Source organism: Acanthochromis polyacanthus, chromosome 14 (genome assembly GCF_021347895.1).
Source record: "Acanthochromis polyacanthus isolate Apoly-LR-REF ecotype Palm Island chromosome 14, KAUST_Apoly_ChrSc, whole genome shotgun sequence".
In the NCBI taxonomy this organism is placed as follows: domain Eukaryota; kingdom Metazoa; phylum Chordata; class Actinopteri; family Pomacentridae; genus Acanthochromis; species Acanthochromis polyacanthus.
The window spans coordinates 35088496-35103634 of NC_067126.1; the positions used below are offsets into that span (position 1 = coordinate 35088496).

Consider the following 15139-nt stretch of genomic DNA (forward strand, 5'->3'; position numbering starts at 1 on the left):
ACATTGAAAAAAAAGTAAAGTTGTCCTTTAAATGCAAGCTTGTTCTCAGTTGTTTACCCTGTAAGTACAATACCAGCTGTGAACGTCCTCATTTTTTACTCTGGTTTGACGTGTAAATGTTGGTAAAGAGGTCAAATTACATTTAATGGTGTTTAATTAAAAAGCAACTCCTAACTTTTCAGCTGCTACACATAGAATCTGTTGCTTTATGACGGCTCAGTGAAGGAGGAGGGCAGCTTTTATCAGCCCTCGGCGAGGTGTCCTTGGCATTCTCCTTCTTTTCTTCGCCGTGTAAGTTAAGGTTAGACTTTTCAAACTTTTCTGTTTGCAGTTAGTCACCAGCAAACTTTTCACCTACACATCCTCTGAGGTCCCTGGATCTCATGCTGGAGTCATATAGAGGCATTAGTCTCTGGAGCATCAGATGGGTCCAGCTGAGTCCCCAATTATTTTCTAATATAAATGCAAATTGAGTTTTGTTGTATCAGTGCAGCAGAAAAGACAGATGAAAATGGACCTCTTGGAGTTGGACTTCAACCATTCTAATTTTCCAGACTCTTCTGTCGTTGAAATCCGAGAACTTCACTCCAAATTGCCAAACGAGTTTTCAAAGAACAGAGCGGATGCAGCTCTGGTAATTCTCAAGAGCTTTTACCCTTCAAATGTGTATAATTTTTCTGCTAAGACTTGGGGAAAATGGACATCAAAGAAAAACAGCTATTTGCACTTGAGCCCGGCTTTGATCTGAACTCACAAACAGGAACCATCTCCAGAAGCTCATAGTGGTTTCCTGTACTAGCTAGTTGGGGCAAATGTGGGTCTCAGAGCTCTGAGTGCAACTGCAGCCACTTATAGTCTCTGTTGATGCTGAAGTCAAGACTTTTTCATATGTCTTTCTCTGAAAATTAATAACAGAATGCTTTTGCTTCTGTTCAGTTGTCTTTTGATTTGCTTTGTCTTGTTTCTGCAGAAAAACAAGTGGACTGAGTGCTCCGACATTTAATTAGCTCTGCACTCATGAGATGATCTTTGCTTCCATATTCACATCCTCATGGCATTAATCATCTTTTTTTTAAATCTCTCTCATTCCAAGTTTCAAATGAAAATGTTCAAAGCTTCACAGTCACAATCCCAGCTCAGATAACCACTTAGATCATCTTGGATATGGCACACAGTGTGATACAGCTGATACATATCACCTGTAATAACTGATTATTTAATGTGTTTCTTGGTTCAACTCTAGCAGTGTCGCTTTAATCTAGAGCATTATTGCGTGTTTCAGTTAAAATTGTCTGTAAAACTGTCTGGAATGTGTGAGTGAACATCCCTAACATATCCCTGTGCGTTTCTTAAAATATTTTTTGTGCTTGTGGGTTGTCTTTTTGAAGGTCATTTTTGCATCTTTTGTGGTTATGTTGCATATTTTTGCAGCTTTTTCTTGTCTTTTGGGGTCAGTTTGTAGATTGATTTGTGTCTTTTTGTGCAGTCTTGTGGTAATTTGTCATCTTTTGTGATCACTTTACATCTTCTTCGGGCCTTGTGCAACTTTTTACAGCCTGTGATTGTCTTTTTGAGGTCAGTTTGCTTCTTGCTGGGGTGATTTCATATGTGTTAGTGGTCATTGGACATCTCTTTGCATTCAAGATGGTTGTTTTGTGTCTCTGTGATTATTTGAATGAATTTCTTCAATCATGTCAAACTACTTCTCTGATTAAAGGGACCACATGGCCTGTTGTCTTCTGATGAATTCAGCACCTCGGACAGCAGCCGGCTGAGCTGCAGCTTTTTGTCGCCACCCAGTGGTGAAGACGATGAACTGACAGAACAAAGGAGAATTAGTTGAGACTTTAATGAATTTCAGAATATTTGAGGAAGTGGTGCAAGTGGGAAACATGCAAAAACCAACAACAACAACCACATTTACACAATGATAATGAGAGTCATGCTGATATTTGTTGGAATTTTCTAGTTTGAGTTGAACACTGTGTTGCTATGGCAACCATAGTGACACAGTTTCACAGCACATTGCTATTAAAGATCACAATATTGCGCTTTTTTTTCCACTTATCTCTTCTTAAATGCTTGTGTAGAAGCCATCATCCCATAAGAACCATTTTATTATCTTGGCAAAGTCAAATAGCTGACGATGTTTTTTTCCCCCTGAGAGGCAAATGATTGCACAGCGGGCAGTAGCCACATGATCCAAACTATTACAACAAAAACAAAATTAATGCAATATTTTAAAAGTAATATTGAATTATATACTTTCGCCTTGCTTATACAAAATCCCCGGTTTACTTCCCAGCCTTTCTGGTGTAATAGGTATAAAGTGCCCCGGTCAGAGTATGCCCCGGGGTATGCTCTGACCTAGGGCACTTTATACCTGTTGACACATAAAGATTAAGCATTTTAAACTCTTAACTGACAAGTTACTTAGGGTTTTTGTTACAAAGAGGTATGCTCAGGAGGCATTATGAAAGAACATAATTAAGCCAATTACAATGAAAATAGTTCAAATAAAAGGAAAAACTGGATTAAAAACAAAGAAAAATGTAAGCAAAACATTATAAAAGAACATTCACATTGGTTAGTGTTGCTTTCAATTGTTTCCGTATAACAGATTTCAGTATCACTTTGTATTTTCTTTGATTTGTTCTTAAACTAAGACTGACTTGATCTGTGTGTAACAGACCAAAGTATACTTTACTTAGCTCAATTTATACCCGAGGGCTGAAATAGCCTAGCCCAGAATATACTCTTCCTGGCTAAAATACATCCCATGTAATATGGGATTACATCAATCAGATTAATTGTATCTTAATTTAAGTACCAGTCAATGCAATTAAATCAAGCATTTTAGGCAAAATAGGGCTGTGCAGTGACTCAGTGGTTAACACTGTTGCCTTGCAGCTACATCCAGCAACACACCAAGACAAAACCAACACACTGAGCAGCGTTGGATATGCAGCACCATGCAGCGAGGAGTGCACAGGCTGTGTATTTATAGACACTAAACTCAACAACTTAACACGAAACTCAGTAGTCCACCTGCATCTAAAGGATGAAGGAGGCTTATTTGGATGTTCACATTCTGGACTGAGCAGACAGATGTTTAAAGAGGGGGAGTTCAGGAATCCTTCAATGTTAAATGGACCAGATATCTTTAACTCAATATATACTCACGTTTGAAGAGAATCCTCAGAATTGATGCTGGCAGTGCTCACATCACCGTGCTGCTCATTGTATCACTTCTCCTGATATCAGTAAACTTTATTCTCAGAATAAACCGTCTGAGTCTGCAGAGAGTCTCTGAATCTGCCTACTCGTTTGTCGCAGAATTTCCCTAACAAGGCCTATTTCCAGCAACCATCACTCCTATGTTCCAATACTGCATTGTGTTAGCTAATAGTGTTGAAAGCATAATAGATGATTAGAAAACCGTTGTGCAGTTATGTTAGCACATGAATAAAAGTGGGGGTTTCATGGAGAACATGAAATTATCTGTGTGACCACAAACGTTTGAGCGGTGGTATAGCTGAGATAAGACAAGCCTTTATTAACCCCACAGTGGGGAAATTTGCAGCATTACATAAGCCAAAGAAGGTGCAAACATTTAGGAAATGTCAAAGTTATTTTGTGCATTTAAGATTTCAAAACACATGAATCAACTACAACAAAAAAGTAGAGATAAGATAACATCGAATTAAAAACCTGAGTCAGACTCTCCTGCAGGTTATTCAAGGTTGAAAGTTGAACAACTGGGTTTAGTTCACAAACAGCCGGTACTATAATCCAGTCGTTTGAGTGTATATGATAAGAGACCACAATAAAGACAGCAATTAAGTTATACCATTAAGGAGGTAAAAAAAACAAAACAAAGAGAGCTAAATAAACAAATAAAACCAAGTGTTTGTCACGGCTCACAGGAAGTTGAGTGTGATAATTATGTCCTGGAACAAACTTTATCTGCAGTGATAAATAGTGCAGAGTTGACAGTCACTATAATCCAACATTCTGTCACTGGGGTTGTGGTAATCTTAAGAGTTTAAGGGGAATGCCTGACTGAGATTACGGTCCAATATGGAGACGACTTGTCTGCTCCGTAATGTCAGACTAAACCATATCTAATCATAACCAAGTTGTGTTTTTATTACAGCATTTGTCTTTGCAGCATCAGGGTCATATTAGGGACAGAGAGGGCCTGAATGAGCTCCCAGCCTCATTTTGGGAGAAGTAAACAGGAACAGGGGTAAAAGGTGATAACCTGTAGGACAATCTAAGCTGGTCTATAGGTTCTACTACTTGACTTAGCCCACGTGTTGTCCTACACGTCAAAAGTGACCCGATTTAAAGTTTGAAAATGTGGGAAAAAAGTATATTTTCACAGTGAAACTTCTGATGTCCACATTTTCAGCATTTTTGGGAAATCTTTGAACATTTTTTTGGTGGAAATAAAGAAATGCTAAAAGTGTTTCTTAAAAACATTCGCATATTTTAAAACAATTTTTCTGTGAATGTTCTTAAAGAAAATATCAGAAGTTTTACGGATAATATGTAATCACTTTAGACGTGTTTAGGATTTTTTTGGAAGATTTTCACTCATTTTATGAAAATATTTACAAGAATTTTCTGGCCAAAGTGGAGGGATTTTTTAAAAAATAAAACTTTTAAGGAATTATTGGAATTTTCTTCCTGAAGGTTTTGCAAATTTCCAGAAATTTGGGGATTTTTTTTGCAGAATTTTATTTTTTTAATTCATTTTTTTTTTAAGTGAAGACAACAAGGGGGCTAAGGTGGCTGGAGTTGATAGATGCAACCTGCATGATATTCTGGGATGTCTTCAGCTAACAGCTACGAGGAAATACCTCAATAAGGAGAAAGAGAGTCATTTTTCCTTCACGTTCCTCTGTACCCCTATGTAGATATTCCATTAAAAATCAGCTGTTTCCAGCTAGAACAGTCAATTACCACATTAACAATGTCTACACTGGATTTATCATTCATTTAATGTGATCTCGATTGAAAAAAAATGCTTTTCTTCAAAAAAAAAAGGACATTTCTAAGTGACCCCAAACTTTTGAGCGGTCATGAGATAAGATAAGCCTCTATTAATCCCACAGTGGAAATTTGCAATGTTACAGCAGCAGAAGTAGGTGCAAACATTTAGGAAATGTTGTACAAAAATAAACCAAAATGTACACGTGTACTCACTATAACAACAGTATCTTGTAAATGATTCTGCTGATTCTGCTGCAAACCAAATAAATCCTCCAATGAGTGTGTTTTAAGGTGATTTTTTTTTTAATGAATTGTGAGCCTGTACCTGTAGAGTGTGAGGTAACAGGATGTGGAAGCTGTGTTTTGTTTTTTCTACAGACATCAGGGCTGACAGGCTGCAGGTCCCATCAGCCAACATGAGGCTGAACCATCACTGCTCGCATCCAATCAGCTGACAGGATGGGATTGGATGAGCAATCAAAGTGTTGCTCCTCTCCCATCCTTGGCTACCTTGAGCATCGAGCTCAGACCTGCGTTATCTAGTGGCGGACCCCGACGTTTCTGCTCCGTGTCTGCATCGGTGATGGAAAACACCCGCTGCTTTGCCAACCGCTTCTCCGACTACAAAGGTGCGCTGCTTCCGGGCCAGGGAGGAGAGGCCGCGGTGCCCGCCGTCGTCGCCACCGTGGACAAAATCCTCAAAAAGGTCCCCACCGACATCAGCGACTGCGACGGAGGGCTGTACGACGGGCCGGCCGGGGTGGCTTACATGCTGTACCACGTCAGCGAGTGCCCGCTGTTCTCCGAGCACCGGGAGGTCTACCTGAAGACGGCCAAGCAGATCATCGACGTGTCGGTCCGGTACGTGGACGCGGAGCCGGACAAGAACATGCGCGCCGCCTTCCTGCTCGGCGGGGCGGGCATCTACGCGGTGGCCGCTCTCATCTACAAATCCCTGGGCTTGGCTGATTTCGTTAAGCCGCTGACCAAATTTCGTAACCTGTGGGAGGTGTGTGCGCCCATCAATTTCCTGGAGTGCGGCTCGGACGAGCTGTTCGTGGGGCGGGCTGGGTACCTGTGCGCAGCGCTGGTCCTCAAGCAGAAGCTGGGGATAGAGGTGAGCTGAGAGAAAGGTTAGAGCAGTTAGAAATCATTCCCAGAGAGTCTAAAGTAGTCAGCATTGGGCCAACACAAGACATCAGCAAGGTTTGTTTACATCTGTGTCGCTTGTAAACAACCGAACATGAGTTATGCAAGACATACTGTAAAAAATGTACAAGTTGAGAACAATTTACTGTTATTTGGAAGCTTTTCCACGTTTTGTTAGATTACAGATCATAGCTAGTAATATCACTGAGAAAAAAAGAAATAATCTACATGTTATCCAATGGAAAAATGCAATTATTTGAACATAAAGTTATATATTTCAACAATGGAGAAACGCAGATCTTTGTTTATCATTTATTTAACCAGGTTAGTCCCACTGAGGTCAGAGATCTCCTTTACAAGGGAAACCTGACCAAGTTGGCAGCAGCACTGTCACATGTCAATTGTTTGTTTGTTTGCTTTAGAATGTTCAGCATGAAATTGAATAATAATTATAATGTTATTATTTTACAAATTTTCCCTGTTTTGTTAAATGACAGATTACATCTAGTAAAATCACAGAAAAAAATATTAATTTACATGTTGACAAAATAAATCAATCAAATAAAAAAATTCCTTTTACAAAATTTGACCTGAATTTACATGAGTTTTTTTTTAGCTTTTTTTTTTTTTTTTTTACTATAGAATATGTTTATTCAAGATTGAGAAATTGTAAATAACTTTCAAAACAGTTTTCTTAAATTCTAGGTAATATTTGTTATGATGACAAAGTGAAAGTTTAACTAAAGGATGTACAATTTATGGACAACCACCTAAACTTTTCTTATTTATTTCAAAGACTTTTCAAAATAAAGACGGCCAGTGAAGTTCCCACCAATGTTTTTTTGCATTCTTGTTTCCAGTAGTCTGTCCCTGGTCATAAAATGGGGAAATAACTGAATAATTTGACATTGTGACCAATTTTTCAGACACAAATATCATCTAGTCTGAACCTGACAGACTGTACACACTCATATCACACTCAGATTTTAGATGATTTTAGTTATTGTAGCCGAACGGACTGCAGGGGTGACAGCTTTCTCCATTTAGCTTTGTAAGACAAGAAAATTATAGCCTTTCCATTCTTAATATGGACCCTTAGTGGACATTGTGGTGACTTCACACAATAGACCTTTTTCACAGCGGAATTTTGAATCATCTCGGCAGGAAAAGGTGGAACTAACAGCTCTGATGATGAATGTATGTTCCTTTCTGTTTCTCAGGAAACCTCTGCAGAAACCCAAACCCTGGACTGAGCTCCTCTAGATAAAAACAGCCATCATTAAGCTTTATTTATACCTTGGCTTCCTGTGAAAAAGATCAATTTGCTGCACATCTCCACAGACCTTCAATCTGGGCAGAGGTCCAATCAATAAGTGAAAGAACCTGCACTGCCTTTAATGGACCCGTTCATTTACTTCTAGTAACTGCATCAGTGCTGTTGTTATTTTTATTTGTGACTGCCCTGCCGGTAACTGTAATATGTCCTCTGCTCTGCAGATTCTGAGCAAAGATCAAATCAAATCCATTTGCCAGGCCATCATTGAGTCAGGAAAGCAGTACGCCAGGAGGAAGAGAAAGCCTTTCCCTCTCATGTATTCATACTACGGAACAGAGTACCTTGGTAAGAACTCCAGCTTTGTGCAAAGATAGATCCTTCTGTACGTCTTTAATGTCTTTGTAAGTTAGAGTGTGAGTTCAAGATTTCAGTGTAAATCTCACTTTCAGAGCCACAGGACTGCAGGAGGATCTTCTTTTATAGCAGGATTTGTGTGTTAATATGTGTAAAGCTAACTGTCCTTTCCTTGATTGCATCAGATGAAGAGACCTATGAGGGTTGGAGATGCTCAGTAACTTTCAGACCATCACAGAGTTCATAGTAAGCAAAGCCCCGCTGGTCACTTCTGCATGGATGCAACGCCTACTCTGAGGCTGATACTGAGGGAGTCAAATAAATGAGTCTGTTTAGAGTATCTGGATGTTTAATGAACACACCTGTCTAAGGTGCTGCATGTGTTACGGTTTGCCTGTCCTGAAAGATTTTCTCATCAAGGAGTTTTGATTTGTTTGACATCAGTCGTCTTCAGATCTGAAGGGATTCACAGGCGCCGGCCTTCCTGCCTCAGAGAGCTGTGTTTCCCTGCATGTGTTCAGCGTCACTTTGGGAAGACTTGATCCAGGATTCAACTGAATTACATCCATATTTGATGATTCTGTACCTTGTGATTTACATCCAATGCCAATGCAGGAAAGTGTCCTTTACATAGAGCAGGTTGAGGTGGTGGATCTGTCTGTCGCACATTTAACTTTCACGTAGGAGGCTGGAGTTTGTGTCCCGTCACTGACCTTTGATTAATGTTGCCTGTTTTATTTAGCACAATTAACATCTCTTTCCACTGTCAAATGTTTAATTTGCCTGTCCCTAACTATACTTTAGCCATAGTTTATTTTCACAGGCTTTCCAAAACCTTAAACTTGTAATGACACCCTTTGCGGACCCCTGAAGGGGGACGAAACATATCATTAAACGAAGATAACATAAAGTTGATATCAGGGTTCTAATTTTTGGCCCCACAGCAACACATGCTAATTAAGGTTGCGTTTACTCAAGCACAATACTCATTTTAGTGGATCAAATGGTCATAAATACCTGGAAATGCAGAGAATTCTGACACATAAAGTAATGAAGACTTCCTGCCTTTACAGTATGTAAACCCTCTGTCATATGTAGTCACCTCCATAAAGTCCATTCTGAGCCATAAAAGACTCTGGATATACCAACTTGTGAACAAAATGTTGACTATTTATGCATGTAGCCATCAAAAAGCAGCATCATCATTCATTTGTAGTCTTGTTTCTCGCAACCTGATAAATCTACGTCCAGTATTGCATCTCTTTTGGCTTTGAGTGTGGTCTGAAATATCTGCTCCAGCTGGTATCATTTCTCTGTGTTCATCAGCTAGTTGCTAACTTGGCAGGCCAGTTACAGAGTTGTTGTTTCTTTCCTACTGAAAGCAGTTGCCTGCTGTAACTAAAAATAACACGATGAAACTGAACCAAAACAGTGAAGCTGTGGCCTGTTAAACCAACTCTAAAGATGCTCTAAAGCAATAGTTTCATGTATATATGAGACAATCCTTCCCTACAAACCACACCTCTCACATTGTTTTCACATCATTATGAAAGGGTATTTGCACAAAAGCCTCGAGTGGAGCTGCTTTGAGCTTTTTGTAGCTGCCAAATGCAGATATTGTAGAATGTGAGACTTTTGAAAACATTGGCATTGGATGTGTGCCTTGACTGTAATCCATAATTTCGCAGAATCGTCCAATATTGAATCTCTTGTGTGGAGATGTGGTTGCAAGGCTACAAAGGGCCTCACTGCTGTCTCATCCTTACCTGTTATTTTCCGATAAAAGCATGTGTTTGTTCTTAATCACTCCAAGGAACCAGATCAATATCTTAGCCCTCTAAACCCCAAGCAGTTCCTGGGCTTTTTTTTATCCCGTGAGCTCATTTTGACTGCAGTAGAAAGTCCTTACCTCCATGGAAACAGCACCACCGTGAATAGAAGTAGGCAGAACTGTGTTTTATGCAACAATGCTATGTGATGCTATAAATCAAAAAAGAAAAGAAAAAAGTTCTACAAGAGAACAGAAAGTCCGAGATGATTAGTTGAAAATCTAGGGGCTCGTTCCCTTTTTGTAGTTTCTGGCTCTACTAAATGGTGCAATTTTGCAAATTTTTGAAAAGAAAATACACTTTTATAGCCGCTAATGTGTTTTGGGGTTCAGAGGGTTAAAATGTTCAGCCAGAGAGACCTCAAGATAACTGCACTGAAGCATGATTCCAAATACTCCGGAGTTTATTATTGTTTTAAGGAATTAGCCTACAGCTCACAGTCTTAGTTCAGCATGAAAATTCAGGTCATCTTTATATCCTGACTCACTGTTTTGGGGTCTTTAAATGTTCTTCGGTGAGAGGAAGCGAGGACTTCCTCATTGTCTGAAAACAAGACTGTCAAGTTTGTTTAGTGAGCTACGGGTTCAAATGTAAAAAGCCAAAAGAAAACAAGTCTCATAGTAATCCCTTGTAAATGTTAATGCTTGGGTTGTGTCTCTCTGCGTGTCTGGCATCATGTTTCTGCATGTCTGGTCCTCGGCCTCCGTCCTGTCAGGTGCAGCCCACGGCCTGTCGTCAGTGCTGCAGATGCTGCTGAGCTACCAGGACATGCTCAGCGGGGCAGAGAAGGACCTGGTGTGGCAGAGCGTCGACTTCCTCATGAATCAGGAGCAGAACTGTAACTGGCCTGCAGAGCTGGGAGCCATCATCGAGAGAGAGAACGAGCTGGTGCACTGGTGCCACGGAGCCCCCGGTACGCTCAGTATTGTTCATCATCAGCCCTGTTAGTGTTCTATGATTGTGTCTCCCAGTTAGATTCTTGTCTCCTCTCCTGCAGGTGTGGCTTATCTTTTCGCAAAAGCCTATCTGATCAATAAGAAGCCTCAGTATCTGGACACATGCATCCGCAGCGGGGAGCTCGTGTGGCAGAAAGGGCTGCTGAAGAAAGGACCGGGGATTTGTCACGGAGTTGCTGGTAGCGCTTACGTCTTCCTCCTGCTTTATCGGCTCACAGGGAACTCCAAATACATCTACCGTGCTCAAAGGCAAGAGATTCCTCTTACTGGTTTCCACAGAGTTGGGTCAATATGTAATTGTGGGACTTTTTGTATCATAGTTGACATTTTTGCTGTTTTCAGGCCTAAAATCAATGTGGTTGCCTATAACCAAACACCACATGGCATTTTTACAGAAAGATTCTTCTAAATATTACATAGAATTGAGTAGAATTGAAATTGAAAGTTATTTAGGAAGATATTGTAGTAAACCTGTTGACTACTTTATATTGAATAACTCAGAAATCCTTCGAGTCTTTCAGTCTTTTCTTCAGGAGGAAATGACATCATGTGGAGCAGGTCATGTGATCTGGAATTAACACACTTCCTTGAGAGGTGTTTTTGTAATGGGGAACTTAGTTGAAAGTGATTTAATTTGTCATTTTCCACATAAAATTTGATATACTGCCAAAAAGAAATATCAGTCATGATGACCTCAACTTAATAAAAAGAACACAATCCAAACTATTTCTGAATGAGCTCATTTTATTGTTGTTTAGCTAATTAGAAGGTGGGTGTTATTAAATTGGGGCAGTTTTTTAGTTGATATTTTAGTGATATCCAGTCCGAATAATTAAATGATTGTTTCCATAATAAATCATTATTGAATTAGTAAAGACGTGATCATAATGAACATAAAAAACATTAGGTTTTTTTTTTACTTTTAATAGAAATATAAGCAAGATATATCCCATGGACTTCAAAAATCCTTCAATTATACATTGACCCAGTTGTAGTCTGTCAACTGTAAATCCTCCCCAAGTTTATGATTTCATATCTGACCTTTAAATTACAGCCTCTGTAAGTTTTGTCTCGGTACATGATCATCCAAATTGTTTTCCAAGGCTTCTCCACATGCCATGAAGATAGTACCACTATAAAACTATTAAATTGCTTTTTGGGTAATTACTTTTTGTTAAATTTATGCTTTTTACATGTAAATTAGTCTTTAAGAAGATCAGAATCAGCCTTAAAAACACTATCCTGTGAAACTGGCATGTATTTATGATGCATAGTTTTATTCACATCACGTGCCGCTCCTCTTGATTGCTGCTCGCAAACAGCAGCAATCAAGAGGACTTTAAACCACACATGTATTATTCATCTTGTGGCAGTGGTTGAGAGTGGTCACCACACCCTTTCATGCACCAATATGCTGATAAGCACTATGATGACATGCAGAGTCACCCATCCAACCTGATAAACAATTCACTAAAAGAACACTATAAGAGTCATTCAAAAGGAGATAGATATCAAGCAGTGAGAGTTTACAGTGAGAGGCAGTAACACATCCATCTGTCCATCCATCCATTATCTATATACCACTTAATCCTCATTAGGGTCGTGGAGCGCTGGAGTGTATCCCAGCTGAAGGCACTGGACATGCTGGACTGGTCACCATAGAGACAGACAATCACACTCACATTCACACCTGCGGACGTTTAGAGTTACCAATTAACCTCAGCATGTTTTGGGGCTGTGAGAAAAAGCCGGAGTACCTAAAAGAAACCCAGGCATGGACAGATAGAACATGCAAACTCCATGTATAAAGATCCCAGGCCTGGACGTGAACTGGGGATATTCTGTATAGAATGCTGGAAAAGGAAAAGCTCACAAAAATGCAACAACTCTTTCTTTTGGGAGTCACGCGCCTCCGTCTTCTTAAAAATATACTTCACATGTGACTTTAGTGCCATCAGCTCTGCCTTCACATCAGCTGTAATCCATTAATTTTCATCACTCGAGTCCATTCATGTCTCTCTGTTCTCCTTTTCTCCCCCTCAGGTTTGCAGAGTTCCTCTTCACAGAGGAATTTAAAGCAGGCTCACACTCAGTCACCAGCGTCTACAGTCTGTTTGAAGGCCTGTCGGGGACTGTTTGTTTCCTGGTCGACCTCCTGCAGCCGGACCAGTCAGAGTTCCCTCTGTTCAGTGTCTTTGTGTGAATGGAGCGCTGGATTACTGCTGTTCACCGACCCCAACAGACATCACTGCTTCCCTCCTTCTGAATCCCCTCAAAAACTGGATGGATAGAAACTTTAAAACCAGGACGCACATTGTGATGAATTGCAGTAGAAAACTGGTCTTGTTTTGTACATATGCTAAAGTGGATGGATTCTTTGCACTTACTGTAATATCGCCCCTTTCAATTTAAATGGTATGCACTAAAGCAGAGGTCTTTAAATCGCGTTAAAAGGCAGACTGAACATAGAAACATAGTTTTTGCGATGTTCATTGTGAGTAAACTTGCAGAAAAATAGACACTTCTTGTAATTCTAGAAACTTATCTGAAAATCATCAAGTTTGCTTCAGTATCAAAGTAATGCAGCAATAGAGATACGGCTCAAACAAGAACCGCTGATAGCTACTTTGGCGCTTGTAGGCTAACAAAAGATCAAGTCGCAAGCCACAGCTAGCTCACTGGCTACACTGACACTGTACTTCTTGTTTACACCCCTCACAGACCCCAAATGTTAAGAAGTGTTGGTGCAGATTTTGTCGGAGTAAGGCCCACATTTTCAGACTTTGAAAACCCTGCACCAAAGCACTGGGAGTTTTGCAGCATTTTCACCCAAGATGCTAGCCTAGCCACGCTATACCCATGTTTCTGACGGCACAAGGGTCTAGGGAAGCTCGACAGGGAGGGAGACGGGCTAAAAGGTTGTCTATCAAATCCCTCTGCAGCAATTGGGTAGGTATACAACCAATCAACACAACGAATAGGCTGACGTAGTTCCGAGAGCACCGGCGGATTGTGGCTAAGTCCCATTAGCTTCCCAACCAGCGGAGCCAACTGGTATATTAAGGATTTGCCATATCCCATCGGCATAAGTCCAAATACGTCTTTCTTCTCAATGAAAGACTTAAGTGCCGTCCTTTGTTTATCTTTCAAGTTGAATTTTAGCTTCAAATCTTTAAGGGCTGTGGCCAAAGCCGAGTCGAAAGAGAACTGTTTATTGTGCGCCGGTTGTTTCTGTCAGAATCGTCGCGCCTCTGTCGTCACTTCGTTACGCCCGCCTTCTGACTCTACACTTCATGGTGATTGGTCCGGCCAGTTTTAGGAGAATCCAGCCTCGAGCCTTATAGAGGGTAACTAGACCCACCCTGGCAGAGAATTAAATTCGTTGCCGTGGGTTGTCTAGCGCGGCTAGGCTACCAAGATGCTGCTCTCAGGTCAGAAATACACGAGCACGTAAACGGTAATAACACCCAAGTCACATACAAAAAACAAAAAAGAGAAAAAACCTGTGTCACATAATGCCTTTGAAATTTTTCTACCACTTCACCAGCTCGTACCGCAGACCTTTGAGTTTATGTCTTTAGGGTACATGATCTCTCACATTGCTGTTGTCACAACCTTTAGTGATGAATATAGTGGAAGGATTTTGATACCGAACTCTCAAAATAGTCCAAGCAGGGTAGGGAGTAACAGCCGGTAAATTCTGATGGAGTTATTTGTTGTTTCTTGTCCTGTTATCAGTCTCACTTTGTTTGCGCTGTGCAATATTCTGACCCCCCTGCCTGGACTGAGGTTACACTGTGTAGCAGTGCGACAGCTGTTTGTGTCTATCGATGTTTCAAACCGTGTTATCTGCTCCGTGGGGACTTTCAAAGTGCTCAATATGTTGTGATTTGTTCTGACTTTTACCCTGTGTAAAAAGAATCTGTTAGGCTGTAGCTTCGTGATGGAGACAGAGATGAACAGAGCAAAATGTGTTTTCAGTGTGAGAATCAAATTTTTCCTCCAATTTAGTCTATTCAAGAGGCGACTTATTTCCAGCTCGGTCATGTGGACTTAGAGTCAGTGATTCCTTTACACAAATGTGACAATGAGGCCTTACAAACAAATTTCTAGTATCGTGGATATAATCGCATCTCTCGGAGTTAAGAGAAAGGACAACATTTGAAACTAAATAAAATGCTTTGGGCAGCGTTTCTGAACATGTGGCATAGTTGGTGGAAAGGCCTGTGAACAACAGCAAACCAAAGCAGTTTCCTAATGCTAACTGTGCCTGTTGTGGAACATTTATAAGCTGTACGTGTGTGTGTGTGTGTGCTGTTTTTGCAATCCAAGCTATTCAAAATAACATCGACAGGATTATTGTTACTAATAAAGTGTCCAGATGGAAAAATAAAAATACGGTTGTTTTACTTTAATCCTAAAAGCCTCGCAGACACTTCCAACACCCTGACATAATGACACGCTTAGTTCATACACCGATCAGTCACAGCACTAAAACCACATTTAGATCGAGTGAAAACATTCCGTTACAATGCAATGGAGGTTCAGGAAACAGCATAATTTCTGGATTAGAAATT

At 40.3% G+C, this 15139-nt stretch overlaps 1 protein-coding gene across 1 annotated transcript; it reads left to right on the top strand.

Annotated features, from left to right (window-relative positions):
* The first annotated feature begins 5380 nt into the window (after positions 1 to 5380).
* LOC110952349 (lanC-like protein 3) lies at positions 5381 to 14958 on the top strand. Its single transcript, XM_022195858.2, has 5 exons — positions 5381 to 6115; positions 7645 to 7768; positions 10322 to 10519; positions 10604 to 10811; positions 12606 to 14958. The coding sequence occupies exons 1-5, from the start codon at positions 5468 to 5470 to the stop codon at positions 12763 to 12765; spliced, it is 1338 nt and encodes a 445-aa protein (XP_022051550.1). The 5' UTR covers positions 5381 to 5467; the 3' UTR covers positions 12766 to 14958.
* The last annotated feature ends 181 nt before the right edge of the window (positions 14959 to 15139 follow it).